The sequence below is a fragment of the Ptychodera flava genome (assembly GCF_041260155.1).
Source record: "Ptychodera flava strain L36383 chromosome 3 unlocalized genomic scaffold, AS_Pfla_20210202 Scaffold_25__1_contigs__length_14229661_pilon, whole genome shotgun sequence".
NCBI classification, from domain to species: domain Eukaryota; kingdom Metazoa; phylum Hemichordata; class Enteropneusta; family Ptychoderidae; genus Ptychodera; species Ptychodera flava.
In genome coordinates this window covers 6,986,273-7,004,632 of record NW_027248279.1, presented here as the reverse complement: position 1 = coordinate 7,004,632, position 18,360 = coordinate 6,986,273, and the positions used below count along the sequence as shown (strand labels likewise).

Genomic DNA, 18,360 nt, shown 5'->3' with positions numbered 1-18,360 from the left:
TTTATAATGAAACTGGATGCTGTAGAAACATCACAGCAATATGTAAAATAATATGACAGTGCAGAACTCTCTGATTGGGCGCCCTCAATGATATGAATGAGAAAAGCTCAAAGCCTGCAATTCTATTGTTGTGGTACAACACTTTCAATGTTACAAAATTGACCATTAGAGGTTGTAATCAGTATGTTATGAATACAATAAATATCAGAGCAATGCAATAAAGATCTACTTGATTATTGTCATAAAAATCACTCCAGGTTGCTTTAAAATATTTGTTATTCATTCAGAAAAGAGTCACCTCATCAACGATGGCATTGCAACTGACTGCAAGCAAGATGAAAGCCCTGTTGGGACATCTCTTCAAACACACTCCAGCCAGCTACCCAGTCTACTACCTGATCAAAAACAGCCACATAACCCAAAATGTCTGGCCTAATGTCAGCATCTACACTGACAGAGACTGTGAAAGCCCTGACCTCACGACTGTGGTTTGTGCAGCACATAATTATCATTATTACATCAACAGGTCATATTTTCTTCACACAACTGACAATGCCAGACTGAGATGGTTGCTTGAACAGCCTGGTGTCATTGACTGGAACACAGATGAAATAATGTTTGAAACTGTTCCATTCAAAACTTTAGAAGTGACAAGGGAAATCTGCCGAGAGAAAGGATTCCATCTGCACTGTGAAGAAAAATGTCTTGTTATGACTGTGCAGAGTCAGGAGCTTGTTCACACAACAGTAAAACAATCACTGCCCAATGGATTTTCTGTAGGCAGGATAAAGACTGACACTGCATCTATACTTGAACATAGCTGGTGGGAAGTCAATGACACACCACCCCCAAACTTCTCAAAGTCACTGCAGTACTGTTACACATCATGTGTCTATGAAACAAATGGTCAGCCAGTCTCTTGGGCTATGTTCAAGGAATACGGTGACATAGGCATTGTCCATACAGTTCCTCAATTCCGTGGAAGAGGGTTTGCAAAGTTTACAGTGGCAAATGTTGCTGTGGAAATGTTAAAACAGGGACACACCCCTATGCTATTGTTGAGGTCAATAATACTGCATCTTTGACAATGTTTAAAAAGCTTGGTTTTCAAATCTGCAAAGATTACAATTCAGCATGGTGGGTTTTCAAAAAGAAAAGTGAGTGAAACACATTCAAAGTAAAAGAATGATTAAATTATCATAAATATTTCTTAAACCATAGATTCCATACATACACTGAATGAATTCTTTCAGTGATTTTTTACATGGTACTCCCAGTTCTCCTTCAATGATACCTAACTGCTACACTGTAGCTGGTAAACATGTGATTTAAATTCAAATTGGACCAATCAGATGGTTTGTATTTCCTGCCACAGTCCTAGCTACATGTATTCACATTTAATACCGTAGTGACACTCATCCCAAAAAGAATTTACATTGACCAATTTTGCCCTGTTTTACATCGTCCCATTTAAGATCCAGTTAACCATAATACTTTGTAAATTTCCCATATGTTTGATGCCTGATTGATTCTTTATTGTATGCGGAGAGAATCATACATAAATAATAAAAACTAGCATAAACAAACAGACAAAAAAGGGGCATGAATTCCCTGTGATGGAACTAAAACGGGTTTTGAAAAGTTTTTCAATTGTGCTGCAATGTGCATATCTTTATATTTCTAACAAATTGACAGTCACTGCATGTTTTGTTGAACAATTCTACTCTTTGGATATGCACCAGATGAAGTCTAAGGCCTTTTTTGAAGTTGTGCAGATACCTGTTAGTTGTTACACCCTTGATGAAAATAACTAAGCCATGTTATATATATATAAACACCACAGGCCTCAGCATTGCGTTTTATCTATTTATAATATGCTAAGCTGGAATCCAGCAATCTGATTGGCTGGAGCCAGGGTTTATATTCTCAACAAGAAAACCTCTGCTGCTTATTAATATTTTTGAGCTTTCACAAATTTCGAACTCCAGCTTGAGAGCTCAATGTGCCATAATGTCGAACAAGTCTACAGCTTGAGATTGATTTTGATTCAATTTGTAAAATTTTAGTCTGGTTGAGCTCGATGAACCTACAAATGAAGAGTTTGTATAAGCAGCGACAGCAACATAATTGTTTTAAGTTCTTTTTGAGCGGTTTTTTTTTTAGTAAAATTCTTCAAGTTCCATTTGTTATCGAGATATCAATGTTTTGCGTTACCATATTGTATTGAATCAACTGTGCACGCATGCATATTCTCAAATGATCTTTTCAGAGTTTGTGTTGAGGCTCGGCTTCTGAACCCTCGTTCCAACTTCAGTCCTAAATTATGACGTTGTCCACTTGTATTTAACTGTAGCATATTATAATGAGGTTATAAACAGTGCGCTTGGGTACTGTTTGGTTGTGGATATAAGATCTCTGGGGTGAAAATTAACGTATTTGGGTAATTTCCCGCCAAATATGCTAATTTTTACCCAGAGGTCTTACATTCACAACCAAATACACTCGCTTGCTATTATAACCTCTAAATATATTAAAGACAGCAATATAAAAGAGAAGTCGTCAGTATGTCCTCATTTACATAATGCTCTGTACAGCTCTGCATTGTGCACTATATTCATCAAATTCATCAATTTTGATTTTAGTTTTTGTACAATGTGTGACTTCATGATCAGACAATGCTTATTTCCTTAAAATGGTCAGCTTTGCATGATGTTGACATAAAATGGCTGTAATTTCAAAAGGTAAAATACTGACCAGCAGCACCCAAAGTTATTCAACTATAATTACCATGTTATAAATATCAGGGCTAAATAATGATAATACTTTCATGTTGTCATGATATCACCAAGAATTGTTTTAATATTTCTTACTTTTAAGAGAGTCAGCCCACCAAAGATGGCATTGCAACTGACCACAAGCAAGATGGAAGCACTCATGGGACATCTCTTCAAACACACTCCAACGAGCTACCCAGTCTACTACCTGATCAAAAACAGCCACAAAACCCAAAATGTCTGGCCTAATGTCAGCATTTACACTGACACAGATTGTGAAAACCCTGACCTCACAACTGTGGTTTGTGCAGCAAATAATTTTCATTATCCGTATATGGACAGGTCATATTTTCTTCACACAACTGACAATGCCAGACTGAGATGGTTGCTTGAACAGCCTGGTGTCATCGATTGGAAAACAGATGAAATAATGTTTGAAACTATTCCAATCAACACTTTAGAAGTGATGAAGGAAATTTGCAGGGACAGAGGATTTCATCTAGTCCATGAAGAAAGAAGTTGTGTTTTGACTTTGCCAAGTCAACATCTCATTCATAGCACTGCAGAGAAGTCACTGCCCAATGGTTTTACCACAGGAGTACTAAAGCCTGACTCGGCATCATTACTTGAAAGCCAATGGCCAGAACACAACGACACACCACCCCCAAACTTCTCAATGTCACTTCAGTACTGTTACACATCGTGTGTCTACGAAACAAATGGTCGCCCAGTCTCTTGGGCGATGTTCAAGGAATACGGTGACATAGGCAATGTCCATACAGTTCCTCAATTCCGTGGAAGAGGTTTTGCAAAGGTTACAGTGGCAAATGTTGCTGTAGAAATGTTAAAACAGGGACATGCTCCCTATGCTATTGTTGACATCAATAATAATGCATCTCTGAGAATGTTTAGAAATCTTGGTTTTCAAATCTTTGAAGATTATCATTCAGCATGGTGGGTTTTCAAAAAGAAAAGTGAGTGAAACACATTCAAAGTAAAAGAATGATTAAATTATCATAAATATATCTTAAACCATAGATTCCATACATACACTGAATGAATTCTTTCAGTGATTTTTTACATGGTACTCCCAGTTCTCCTTCAATGATACCTAACTGCTACACTGTAGCTGGTAAACATGTGATTTAAATTTAAATTGAACCAATCAGATGGTTTCTATTTCCTGCCACAGCCCTAGCTATTCACATTACCGTAGTGACACTCATCCTAAAGAGAATTTACATTGAACAATTTTGCCCTGTTTTACATCGTCCCTTTTAAGATCCAGTTTACCATAATACTCTGTAAATTTCCCCAATTTGATGCATAATTTGTTCTTTATTGTATGTGGAAATTATCATGCATCTCTGAGAATGTTTAGAAATCTTGGTTTTCAAATCTTTGAAGATTATCATTCAGCATGGTGGGTTTTCAAAAAGAAAAGTGAGTAAAACACATTGGGAATTTCACAATAAAAGAAGAATTAAATAATAGTCAATGTTTCTTGAACCAAATTTGATACTAAGTATACAATAAATAAATTCTTACAGCAGTTATTTACATAGTATTTCAAGCTCTCTTTCGATAACACCTAAGTGTCCACACGAAAGAAACTTCTTCAAATCCAATAAGCCCAACTTACATTCACATGCAACAGTGTTCCATCTTTTTTAATAACCTGTCGCTGGTTATCATGTGATTAAACTCAAATGAGCCAATCAGACAGATTGTATTTCCTGCCTCAGCGATAGCTGCTCACATTACCGTTGGGACAGTTGTCCCAAAGACAATTTAGGTAGGTTAGATAGGTTTGCATGATTGGCATGATAGAATAGGACTTATTTGTACGCCCTAAATGCTATACATGTTAGACATAGGTTCTTAACGTTAGGTCTGCACGATACAAGATAGGTTTGCACGTTTGGCATTTTAGGCACGTTAGTTCCGACCTGACATACACGGTAGACATTTTAGAAACGATAGGTGTGGATATGTTGGGTCTGCACGATACACGATAGGTTTGCAAGTTTGCTTTTTTGGTCACGTTAGTTCTGACCTAACATGTCAAACATGCTCTACTAAAATGTAAAAATGTCTAAAATGAAAAAATCCCGACTTCTGGCCATGGATGTGGAGTTTGGATTTCGCACTGAAATATTTTTTAAGAAACTTAATCAAATGGTGCCGCAGTGTGCACATCTTTACAATTGTAACACATAGACTGTCTTTGTGTGTTTTGATGAACACTTCTGCCCTTTGGATATGCACCAGATGATGTCTTAGAACTTTCTAGATGTTGAGCAGATACAATGAATAGTTTGAACAAACTGTTGGGTCTGTGGTTATTGCATCATAAATCAAATTAAACTTAGCCATGTTATAAACAGCATTGGTAACAACATAATTACGCCATCTACTGATATATCATATATTACGGCCCAAACATGCCTTTTACAGTTACGAATTTTATTACATGCCTCTCTTACAGTTTTCACTCCAAATATTTAGATTTATTGGCAAATGATAATCAAATGCTTTATTTCCATCTCAAATGAAAATCAGTAAAAAGTGGCACCATTTTATCATCCAGTGGCGCATTGATATATTTACACCACTGTTATGCGGTTTATAAATTTTTATGCAAAATCTTCTAAAAACAAAATTTCCTATGCAAAACATGAAATTTCAACATTTTTTACATTGCAAAATTTTCCAGCTTAAAATAGTTCTGACTCACTTTCACTCAAATGATGACTGCGCGGCCTACGACGTCATCGACAAGTTACCATTGAAACCAAACATGCAAAGTTCCATATATGAGGCATGTTATAAATAACCAATAGAACTAATCTGTGTGTCCTCATTTACATCGATATCCTGCTCTGCAATCCTGTATTCTACATTGCATTACCTAGGGAAGACGCATACCATCACCACTGAAAGTAAGTCCATACCTCAACTTTTGACAATATTTAAGACTTTTTCATTCTTTTACAAACAACAGCATATTACATACTGTCACATCCATCTGTATATGGCCATAGTTGCCATCACTTGACATGATAAGGCTGTCCTATGTATTTCATGTGTCCATACTATTTCAATTCTGTACGTCAATTTTCAACATTATGATGTGTGACCTTGCCTTAGGACGTTAATAAGGTAACTCATCAAAAAATGGAATTTATGATGTATCAGACTGTGTATCAGACTGTGGAGGTATTGTCTGTGGTATGAAGTTTAATGGAAGATATGGAAAAGATATGATGTACAGGCCAGGACATTAAATTCCAGTATTTTGTGAATAACCTTGCTGTTATATGCATTTTTAAGTAAAATTTAACAAACAAATTGAAAACATTGTTTAAGGATACTTTTATGTTGACTAGGTATGGGCCAAGTGTGTCAGCTGTTAAAGCATATGGAATGAAAATTTGATTGGCAAAGTAGAAATTGTAGTTCAGCAAAATCATTATATATAAATGTATGGGTTGTGACAGGTTTTCATATACTGTGTGACTTCAGAGGGGCTAAAAATTCATATTTGGTTTCAAATAATGAGATACCTCAGAATATCCCTGTTGTTTATATCACAGCTTTGTCAATACCAATGAAATTTGTGACATCATCCCTGAAGATCAGGCAAAGATGTCTACAGAAGGAAAATACTTAATGAAGTCCTACTTTTAGGTCAAAGCGTTGTATCAACATTAACAATGCAATAAACAGAATATATACAACCAGATCAGTAGATGTGTGTAAATATCTTCATCTGCTATTACTAAGCCACACTACGAACAACACTAGGAGCTATCTGTAGAACTCAAGGTTACTTATATGTGTGTGTGTGTGTGTGTGTGTGTATATAACATATATAAATATATATTATATTATATATTTATATATATAGTATATATATATTCTAATTACCGTAGTAATTATATATATATAATATATATATATATATATATATATATATATTATATATATATATATATATATATATATACACACACACACACACACACAGAGTACACATGTAGCGTGAAACTGAGTAACGCCTAAGTCCTGTTTGCTACTTGTTATCAATTTTATATATATATATATATATATATATATATATATATATATATATATATATATATATATATATATATATATATATATATATATATATATATATATATATATATATTTATTTGTATGTTGTCATTAAAACAACTAAAAAGGCTGTTTTACTATTTGCAACTTAGAACAGTATCAGCCCACCTAAGATGATATACCAGCTGACCACCCGCAAGATGGTAGCCCTGTTGGGACATCTCTTCAAACACACTCCAGCCAGCTACCCAGTCTACTACCTGATCAAAAACAGCCACAAAACCAAAAATGTCTGGCCTAATGTCAGCATCTACACTGACACAGATTGTGAAAACCCTGACCTCACAACTGTGGTTTGTGCAGCAAATAATTTTCATTACCAAGACAAGAGTGGGGCTTATTTTCTTCACACAACTGACAATGCCAGACTGAGATGGTTGCTTGAACAGCCTGGTGTTATCGATTGGAAGACAGATGAAATAATGTTTGAAACTATTCCAATAAACGCTTTAGAAGTGACAAAAGAAATCTGCCGAAAGAAAGGATTTAATCTGGTCCGTGAAGCAAAATGCTTTCTTTCCACTTTGCCAAGTCTACAACTCATTCATAGCACTGCACAGAAGTCACTGCCCAATGGTTTTACCACAGGGGTACTAAAGCCTGACTCAGCATCCTTACTTGAAAGCCGATGGAGAGAACACAACGACACACCTCCACCAAACTTCTCAATGTCACTTCAGTACTGTTATACGGCCGGTATCCATGAACACAATGGTCGTCCTATTTCCTGGGCAATGTTCAAAGAGTATGGTGATGTGGGAATTGGCTACACAGATCCTAAATACAGGGGAAATGGCTTTTCAGGTGTTGCAGTAGCAAAAGTTGTTGTGGAAATGTTAAAAAAGGGTCACACTCCCTATGGTATAGTTGACATCACTAACAGTGGATCTCTGAGAATGTGTGAAAAGCTAGGTTTCAAATTCGACGTAGATTATCAGTTAGCCTTTTTGTTTTTCAAAAAGATAGGTGAAATGTAAGTGACCTAACAGCCAATACAGCTCTGTTGTGTTATGTAGAGAATGACTATTTGCGACTATGTTTATAAAGAAGGTGGAAATCTTTGATAGCTCATTTCAGGATGGCCTGACAACGCAATTGAAGATTTCATCATAATGTGACCATACCACAGATCATCTTTAACAACATGTCAACTTAAAGCTATCAGACAAACTTTTAGAGAAACACATTTTTGATTAAAAATGGTAAATATTGCCCCAAAAATACACAATTGCAGATTTAATCATTATTTCAATACATCATAAACAAGAAAACCTTCCTAGGACCTGTATACCAAATATAAAAGCTATGAGACGAGCAGTTTATGAGATATGACGTTTTTTGACTGAAAATGGCAAAAATTGCCCAAAAGATACAAAATTACAGATTTCATCACAATTTCAATACATCACACTTCGTTCATCTGTAGGAACCTTGATACCAAATATCAAAGCTATCAGACGAGCAAGTTTTGAGAAACAAATTTTTTGACCAAAACTAGCAAAAATCGACCAAAAATACAAAATTGTAGATTTCATCATAATTTGAATATATTACATTTTGATCACCCCTATGAACCTGTAAACCAAATATCAAAGCTGTCAGACAAGCACTTTTGGTGGAATAAATTTTTGACCAAAAGTGACAAAAATTGCCTTAAAAATACAAATTTGCATATTTTTGCACCATGTGAACAAATCTGAAATAGGTCACTCCTAGAGACCTATATCCCAAATATCAAAGCTGTCTGACAAGCAGTTTTGAAGAATATTTTTGTAAATTTTTTGACCAAAAATGACAAAATTGACTTAAAAATACAAATGTGCAAATTTCACAATGATTTGAACAAACCTAACTGAGGTTACTCCGAGTGAACTCCATATCAAATTTTCAATCAATCAGACATGCGGTTTCAGAGAAGACTTTTTAAACCAAAAACAGCAAAAAATGCCAAAAATTACAAATATCCAAATTTCACCAGCATTTGAACAAAGCTATCTTAAAGGTCACCCCAAGTGAACTGCCTATCAAATTTCAAAGCAATTGGACATGTGGTTTCAGAGGAGAGGATGATTGTTGACAGACAACGGATGATTGACAGATGGATGGACAACAGACCGACGACGACAGAAAATCAGCCTATTTGATAAGGTCAATGTCCCTGACAGTAGAGCTAAAGAACTCAAACCTGTCTTTGTGGTCACCCACACTGAGCGGCCACCTCCTTATAGTGGTTACCTTAGGGCAGTCGCTAAACATTTTACATGTCAAAGGGCCTCTTCAGAATAGCCACCTCTCGTATGTGGTCAGTGGCCACATGTAATTGCTCTAACTTGTACAAAACCTGTGTATACTGGTCAACATATCTGACTTTGAGTGACCTCTGTCAACAAATGCTTAGACTGAGAGCAAAAAATTGAGTCTATTTTGACAAATTTTATAGCTGCTTCACAAGTGTCTCAGAAATTAAAGGCACATATTATGATTTTCAGAGATTTATGGTATTGAATTTAATGTAAGTTATCTTTTCATAAATTCACCACATCACTTGTGCCAAAAGCAATGCCACACCAACCCTTAAAGAAAAGCGACCTCTATATAGTGGTCACTTTTTCTTGGTCCTTTTGTGACCACTACACATGTTTGACTGTAAAGATAGAATGGAGGCATTTTTTAACCGCTCATTATGTCACCAACAAGTTACCATTGCATCCTATGGAATGTGTGACATTCCAAATATGGAGTGTGTAATTATGCTAACTGAGGATCCATTCTAGTTTTTTTTGGAAAACTTAACACTTCACATCAAATATATTTCACATTTTCTGTTATTTCTGAATTTGCACTTAAAATTTGTTTGAAAATTTGTGATTTATTCAGTTGTTTTTCACTTTGTTTACTCATTTGCCTGCAGTATTACCATGATAAATTATTATAAAAAGAAATTGGACGATTAATCTAATATTCAATTATCTATAAAAAGAATGTAATGTCTATATTTGTTGCTGATACCACACTCACAGCAAACAATGCCATGCTTTTCGAAATTTCTGAAATTTCATCATACTTTTTTATGTCATTTGTTTAAGCTTAATTTTGTTTCTGGATGATGTTTGCAAATTCCTGTAATTATTGCTTACAAAAATGTTGTCACGGCTGTTCCTTGCATGTCCCATTTTGGATGTATGATGCTGTCATTTCTTTTAAAAGTCATTTTACCTCATCTCCAAGCTGACATTCATGCACATATAATTATGCTCATTTCAGCCACGCCATGTCAAACAAATAATTAGATCATTCTCTTGCCATCACTCGTATCACTTTGGGATCAACTTGCTCATCTCATGTCATCATCCTGGAGTCAGGTCCTGGAGTCAAGTATTGTCCTTACAGGAGCCAGATTTACATAAGCTTCACATCAAGCTTTTTCTAGATCCCTGTTACATTTCTGACTTTTGAGCATGTAAAACTTGGTTGCCATATACTTATCTATATATCTACTGTAAGCTTGTTTATTCATATAAATCAAGAATCTTATCATTGATTCATTAGATAAAGATATTTATCAACAACAATGTAGTAAAGACAATAGAATTTAACAAGATATGTTACAAATAAATAAATAAGTAAATAAATAAATAAGTCAACAACTCATGAGATCTAAAACATTACTGGTCTACTATGAAGAATGGAAAAAAACTGAATATATAAGCTATAGAATTTTTTTTTCAATATCAACACTTCGCCAGCCTTTTTCTACCTTTTAATGTCAATTCAGATCTATTATTCAGACTGCAACGTAGAACTGTTTGACTCAATCTTGGCTTACCCTGACAGCTCTTAATTCTTGATTCTCTCTGTCATAAATTGACACAAACCACTGAAAATCTGCTACAGTGCTGCAAATGACGCGTTATGTTAAAACAGCTCAAAAAGTTACTATTGATGCAAATTGGAAGAAAAACTACAAAATTGCACAAGATTGTCACTACTCAGCCCATCTGACATCCCAGTCATGAATGTAAGATGTATAATAATAGAGCTATTATGAAAATACTGCAAATGATGCACATGGATATCTGTGTGTATGTGTGGACGAACTTGTGAAGATGTACAACATGCAATGACATGGGCCATTGATGAGGTTGCGCCTGTTGTTAACAAGTACGTCCTGGATAAAGCTCGTGCTCCTTGGTTTATTGAAGATCTGTTACCGGAACGTCGGAATCTCCGTCAGCTTGAAAGACAGTGGAGGAAGACTGGTCTTGTTGTCCATGGGGAAATGTTTAAATCTGCTCGGAATCAGTACACGGCCAAACTGCGAGAAGCACATTCATCGTTTCATCGTAGTCGTATTGCTAATGCTGACACTAAAGATCTGTTTGGAATATCGATGACATTGCCGGCACTAAGCGTGCACTAGCTTCCACCATTCCGGAATTGGATCCTGTTGAGTTACCTGATATCTTTGCTAAGTTTTTTCATTCGAAGATGAGCAGATTCTGAGAAGATGTCATTTGTTCCACCATCTGACATTTCTGTTGACTCTAGACTCAGTTTATGTTCCTTTGAACCAGTAACCATTGAGTTTGTTGAGAAATTAATCAGTTCATTACCTTCCAAATCCTCAAGTCTAGATCCAGTACCAACAGTTCTGATAAAGCAGTGTATACACCAGGTATCGCCAATAATTATGCATATAATTAATACCTCATTCATATCAGGTGAATTTCCACAGTTGTGTAAATCAGCCATTGTACGTCCCTTATTGAAGAAACCGGGTCTTGACAAGAATGTTTTGAAAAACTACAGACCAGTTTCGAACTTACCATACATATCTAAGTTGATTGAAAAATCTGCTTTAACTCAAATCAATTCACATCTGGCCAACAATAATTTATTTGCGAAATGTCAGTCAGCCTACCGAGAAGGTCATAGTACCGAAACCGCTCTCATTAGGGTCCAAAATGACGTATTGAGGGCTCTTGACAAGCGGGATAATGTTATTTTAGTTCTTCTTGATTTGTCAGCCGCTTTTGACACCATCGACCATAAAATTTTGATACATAGACTTCGTCACAGATTTGGTTTTAATGGCACAGTTCTTAAATGGATGGAATCATATTTACAAGACAGAATGATGAAAGTGAGTGTTGGGTCGGTGGTGTCAGGAGTACAATCACTTGATTGTGGTGTCCCCCAGGGTTCCGTACTTGGACCCGTGTTATTCACTTTATACACAGCACCTCTTGAGGACATTATAATTAAACACAAGCTGGAAACTATGTGCTATGCTGATGACACCCAGTTGTATGTCGTCTGCTCACGTGATAATTTCCCCTGTGATCAGGTTGAAAGTTGTATTCTGGGAAATCCGTCTGTGGATGAGCAATAACATGCTTGCTCTCAATGAAGGTAAAACTGAGGTTATCAGATTTTCCTCTAAGTTTGTGAAGGGGAATCAACCACGGGAGTGCGACATTCAAGTTGGTGATGTCGTCGTCCATTCTTCACCTACAGTCCGTGATCTTGGCGTATTATTTGATTCATGTATGTCTATGAAACCACACATTTCCAATTTATGTAAATCAGCGTCATTTGCTTTGTGGAGAATAAGTAAAATCCGACATCTTTTAGATCAAGACTCGACAGAAAAATTAGTCCATGCCTTTGTAACATCTAGGCTTGACTATTGTAATAGTCTTCTTTATGGTCTGCCTTGCAATCTACTCAATAAGATTCAGTTAATCCAGAACTCGGCAGCACGTGTAGTTTCCAGAACAAAGAAATCAGATCACATTACCCCTGTGTTGAGTAGATTACATTGGTTACCCCTACAGAAACGTATTGAATTTAAGATTCTCTGTATTGTATACAAGATTTTACATGACATGGCCCCTGTATATCTTCAGGAACTATTAACCATTTGCTCTTCTGGTCGTGCCTTACGTTCTTCCGTTCATGGTACAAATATGCTCTATCAACCCATTTGTAATACAGCTTTTTACGGTGACAGGGCTTTTTCCGTTTGTGCTCCACGTTTGTGGAATAGGCTGCCATTTTTATTGCGCATGTTGCTCTTTTAGCAGTTTTAAAGCTAATCTTAAAACAATCTTTTTAAACAGTATTTTAGATCTTTTTAGAACAGTTTTGTACTGCGCTTTGAGATGTTTTTACATGTAAAGCGTTTTTTTTTAAGTAATAAATATTATTATTATTATTATTATCTGAACCACGCATCACCCTCCCCTTCGCATAGAGCAACATGCAGTGCTGATGTTTGAGGTATTTGGTAGTAACCTCGCAATATTACACAAAGATCTCTCACGTCCTGAGATAACAACAAGACTTCATTATCTTCGGGATGGTCAAGGCAATATGCTCATCAATTAAGGTACAATGCACCTCAGGGACAGATATTTGGACTCACAAACTTTTATATTTCTTTCCTGATCTGCCACTTGTGGCCGCTCATTTTAAAGTTCTTGGAGTCATAGTTTTTCAAAAATCGAAAATTACATTTTTCTCCACAGAGTTAACACAGGGATGGTGGCCATTTTGAATATAGAGTCTCGGTAAATCTTTGGTAATTTGTTCTCGAGTACCATAATTTGCACAGTGGGCCCCGATTTTTATTCTTGATTTTGAAAGAGAATGGTTCAAAGATTTCCAGAGGCAGGTTTGAGCATAACTGTAAGTCTTTCACTTTTGAGGAGCATACTACCTTAATTATGGCATATTAAAACATTCAGGTTTTTCATATTTCACATAACCTACCTCGTGTTGTCTCTGTTCAAGTTTTCCCTTGGCATCATTGTTCTGCTTCAGCAACACTTGGATTAGGTTCTGATTGGCCTCCTGTCAGTGAAAAATATAATATGACAACAGCTGTGGGTGTGAAACTAAAGTCTTGACTCGGTCATATTAGAACTACCCCCTGGATATTTACCCACCAGATTCATACTCTCTCACAATCCCTTACCCTTACCCTGTCCCTATCCCATACCCTGTCCCCTTACCCTGTCCCTATCCCTTACCCTGTCCCTATCCCTTACCCTGTCCCTATCCCTTACCCTGTCCCTATCCCTGTCCCTGTCCCTATCCTGTCCCTATCCCTTACCTTGCCCCTTTCCCTTACACTGTCAAAATCCCTTACCCCAGATGTGTGGGAGATAATCGGATGGTAATGTCCATGGGATAATTATTCTAGAACCCATGATTAATTCACTGGCACCTCAACTCTCAACATCCACTTGTAGTCTACGCAGCTATAGCATAGATACCAACAACCATCACTTGTGTAGGTTTCACTTTTACATTCTCTGCTAAAATTCAGTATGAAATAATAAACAAAATTTTATGTTTAGGTCAGAATTTGTTTTGTTCTATATATATGAAGCACAACATACTGAGGGCCTTCAGGCAAAGAATGCAACTTGCAAGTATAGATGGTGTGTGAAACAGACTGTAGCACAGCATTCTAAATCACTCCCCATCCCAATTCCACAAAATGTACAGGTGTAAGCACAACAACATCAGAAAGACAAGCAGGTAAAACCATATAAATGGTGTTGACTTACCACCACCTTGTTGAAATTCTTTATTTTACTGTATTTTTGCTGCAGGGAGGCTCTCTCGGCTTCACTCTTTGTTGCTTTTAGCTCCAGTTCTTCAACCACGTATTCAAGGTGTTCCACAAGTACCCTCTCAGATGCTAGGTCAATCTCTGATTCAAACGCTGCCCTGTGTTGACAAGGTCGCAAACATGTAGATCCTCAGCATTGGTTACTTTGAAAAGTATGAGATCATAAGGCTATTGAAGGGCCAGTAATGCTAACTTCACTAATTTTTGTTTTAATGTAACCAAAGTTTCTTGTTCTACTGCCCAAAGCATGTTGAGATATACTGTATTCAGCTTGTCAACTCAGCCTGTACATGTGTTGACTGCATTGTTATTGATGACGATTGAATTCTGGTCCGGGCTAGAATTCAAATGTACACAATAACAGTGCATTTCACACATATAGACGTTACGTTGACAAGCTAAATAGTGGGTGTTTCAACATTCATATGGGAGTAGAGTAGAAACTTGCAATTGACATATAAAATATAAATAATGAAAAAAAATTGTCAAAAGTTAGGATTACTGGCCCTTTAAAATAATCCTGCAACCTTTCGGTGTACAATTGACATTCATAGGGGCATCAACTGGGTTGTTTGGCTATTTTCAGACATAGTCATAACAATGTCCTCTTCAATTTTAAACTATTAGAATGAAGCCAGTCAAACACAAAATTCTTAGAGCAGAAAAAACATGTAGAACACAAGATTGATCCAAAGAGTCATAGGCTACAGGCACAGTTCTTTGACCACCTGGAAACAGTAAAAATTCATTAATTGTTTTATTCTGTATGGCATTTTTCAAATTCATGAAAGAAGTATACAACAGATCAATCATTAAAATGCAGAAACACATATTCTTCAAAATTTCTCACAAGGTTTTCGAAATATTACTCTAACAGGAATGGTGAAATTAGTACCATGTTACCACAAGTGTCAAGATTAAAACTAGATAAATCATATTTCACAGGTTAGGACCACAAACTGCTGTAATAAACACAGAAGCACACAGACAAAACTTGTTAGTCAGTCAGTGCAATACCTGTGATGCTATATTTAGTAACAAACCTACAATTATGGCCATCTCTTTCATGACCCAAAGTCTGACCAAAATCCAGAACTGGCGTCTATCAGCTACCGTGATTTAAGAAGCACTTTCTCTCTGGTTCCAGTTTTTAGTGCTTCTACTATTATAATTTTGATGATGTATTAAATCATTTTTATCACCACTTCCACATTGACACCACATTAAGATATATATGCAAGCTGCAGTGTTCAGTCTCTTTGTCTATTGAGGTAGCATATGGATATTGAAATTATATGCTTTCTATGAGTTCATAAAAACATCATGCCAGACTGTACATCTCTTTAAACTAAATGTATTTATGTATAAGATGGGGTAACTTCGAATGGTCACTGTACACATGCATAACGCCAGATACCTTCACAGCTGGAAAGTCAAAATTCTATGTAACAAGACAATTTAATCAAAGTATCTTGATTTTATTTTAAAGAACTTTTCCGGAATTTTCAAGTACTTTCCTGAGGTCCAATGTACAACTTTACACAAATCATTTTCAAGATATGACATTTTTACATATCATTTTACAGATCATTTCTATGATATCATGATGGATAATTTGGTAATAATTTCATAATTTCCTAAAGCAGAGGTCACTTGTCAATTTTCCAACACTTTTCAGGAATAATTTTCATTGTCAAGGACTTTTCACAGACTTTTCAGGAATAATTTTCATTGTCAAGGACTTTTCACAGACTTTCCAGTTGCCAATGGACCCTGAAAATAGCCATATTGGATCAATAAAAGAATTTGACCATCCTCTTGATGGACTGTGGAAATTAGAGTTTGCAAGGAGAGGGAGGAGGACTTGGTCTTTTATGTAGGTATCAACCTCCACAACAAGTACATGCTAATGTTCAGAAACAAGACCAAGATTCCCTTTCTCCATTACAAATGAATTCTCAAAGCACCTGTTCTTTATACAAACTGTACTTACTTTGCCATTTCCAGACACCCTGCTTGTCCTTGATATATTTTCATCAAAAGTTCATGGACTTGCTCTTGAAGGAGTCCAAGATTTCCTCTCGCATTCTGGGACTGCTGGAGGAATTTCTCTTGCTCTACAAAGTGCATAATGTGTTCATTCTGTGCATCCTGGATATCAAAGTCAAGATCATTCAAAGGATGTTACAGCCATAAACAGGCAGGCATGACTATTATAGAAATAACGGGCGACGCGCTGACCATTAACGTTTATTTGTGGGCAAGGGCGAGAGGAAGGCCAAAAATTAACGGCTTTCCTCGAGCCCGCGCCCACAAATAGACATTAATGGTCAGAGCGGAGTCTGTTATTTCCATTATATATCCGAACCCAAGAAAAACCGTCAAAATTTCCGAAAATTCAGGAGCAAACGACAACTGGGCCCAGAAACTGAGCAATACGCGACGCACTGTCACGCGCGCTGCAAAAAATGGGCAAATCCGGAGATGTTTTCAGAAAAAAAGTATCTCAGCTTGACCTGCAAGTGCTCCATTCATGATTTATGTTTGAGCTGTAAAGTTACGATACTTTGAGTTACTAATTTTATTATTCATATTCACGGGCATGTAAACAAACCATTACTGTGTATTTTGTGGTCAGTCACGTGGTTCAGCTCGACCAATCAAAATGCGACAGGCAGGGCATGGTAACATAATTCCCAATAAACATACATAGTAGTGAATACGTTGATCCAATAAAGGATTGTCATGTCAAAATTTTCAGGAAGAACACAAGAACACTGGGATAGTGTTATGCCAGATTATCTTCAAGGATTCATTTACTCGACTGTATTTATGGTACCCCTTGACCACAAGACTATTCCTAAATAGGTGAAGGCGATGAAAGCTGTATGTTTCAGGACACACTGCAGCAAGTGGGCTGCCTAACTATGCCATTGTATACTATAAGTTATTCACAAAATACGGCCCTGTATGGAAGACGGCTCAGTGAGTGACGTATTGGACGAGCCGAAGGCGAGTCCAATAGGCCTACGTCACTCACTGAGCCCGAGTCCATACAGGGCCGTATTTTGTGTATAACCCTATTATTATACACCTCCCTCCATTCATCGTCCGTATAACTTATTCTATGGTAAATTTTGAGGGATGCGGCACGCGCGATATGAGTGGAACGCGCGCGATTGTTGAAATAAAATTGCGTCGCGCGTCTCCCGTATTCGGGACTCCGCGTACTATACAAAATACGGAAAGTTATTGGACGGTCAAACTCCCATAGGTTACGGCAGTAGGTGTATAATAATGGGAAGTACTGTGCTTCTGAATGGCTTAAATAAAATAATGATTGAAAAAAATAAGAAAATAATGATACCTAAAGGACTGAAACTACAACTGGATTTGACAAAGAAATTAAAAATAACTTTTTCATGCTTGGTTTCTTCAGAATTTTAGGCCTCCCGCCTTTACCTTAAAAATAAAATCATCAAAATTTATGTAACACCTTTCTGATTTAGAAGGATATTTTCAACATAATACTTGATCCCATTTTTCATATTTCATTTTAATTTAATTTTGCATGACAGTGACATCAACATCATACACACTACGGTTAAGATATTGTCAATCTGCACTCTCAATGCCAGAATGGGCCGTATACCAGCATGTCTCTCAAACCGTGTGAGGGCGCCATCACGCAGCAACCCCTAACAAACACTCTTCAATCAGAGTGTGAGGGCGCTATATTACAACAGGTTAGCAAGCCCTTCATTCACAGATTGTGCACACGAT

At 36.6% G+C, this 18,360-nt stretch overlaps 1 protein-coding gene across 1 annotated transcript in view; it reads right to left on the bottom strand.

Moving 5' to 3' along the window:
* LOC139125324 (HAUS augmin-like complex subunit 5) overlaps window positions 1-18,360 on the bottom strand; it is a 106,804-nt gene that overhangs the window by 54,608 nt on the left and 33,836 nt on the right. The window contains exons 11-13 of the mRNA XM_070691423.1: window positions 16,571-16,728; window positions 14,513-14,675; window positions 13,710-13,790 (exon numbers count right to left, since the gene is read on the bottom strand). Of these exons, the coding sequence (XP_070547524.1) occupies window positions 13,710-13,790; window positions 14,513-14,675; window positions 16,571-16,728 (402 nt within the window). The remainder of the gene's footprint in view (window positions 1-13,709; window positions 13,791-14,512; window positions 14,676-16,570; window positions 16,729-18,360) is intronic.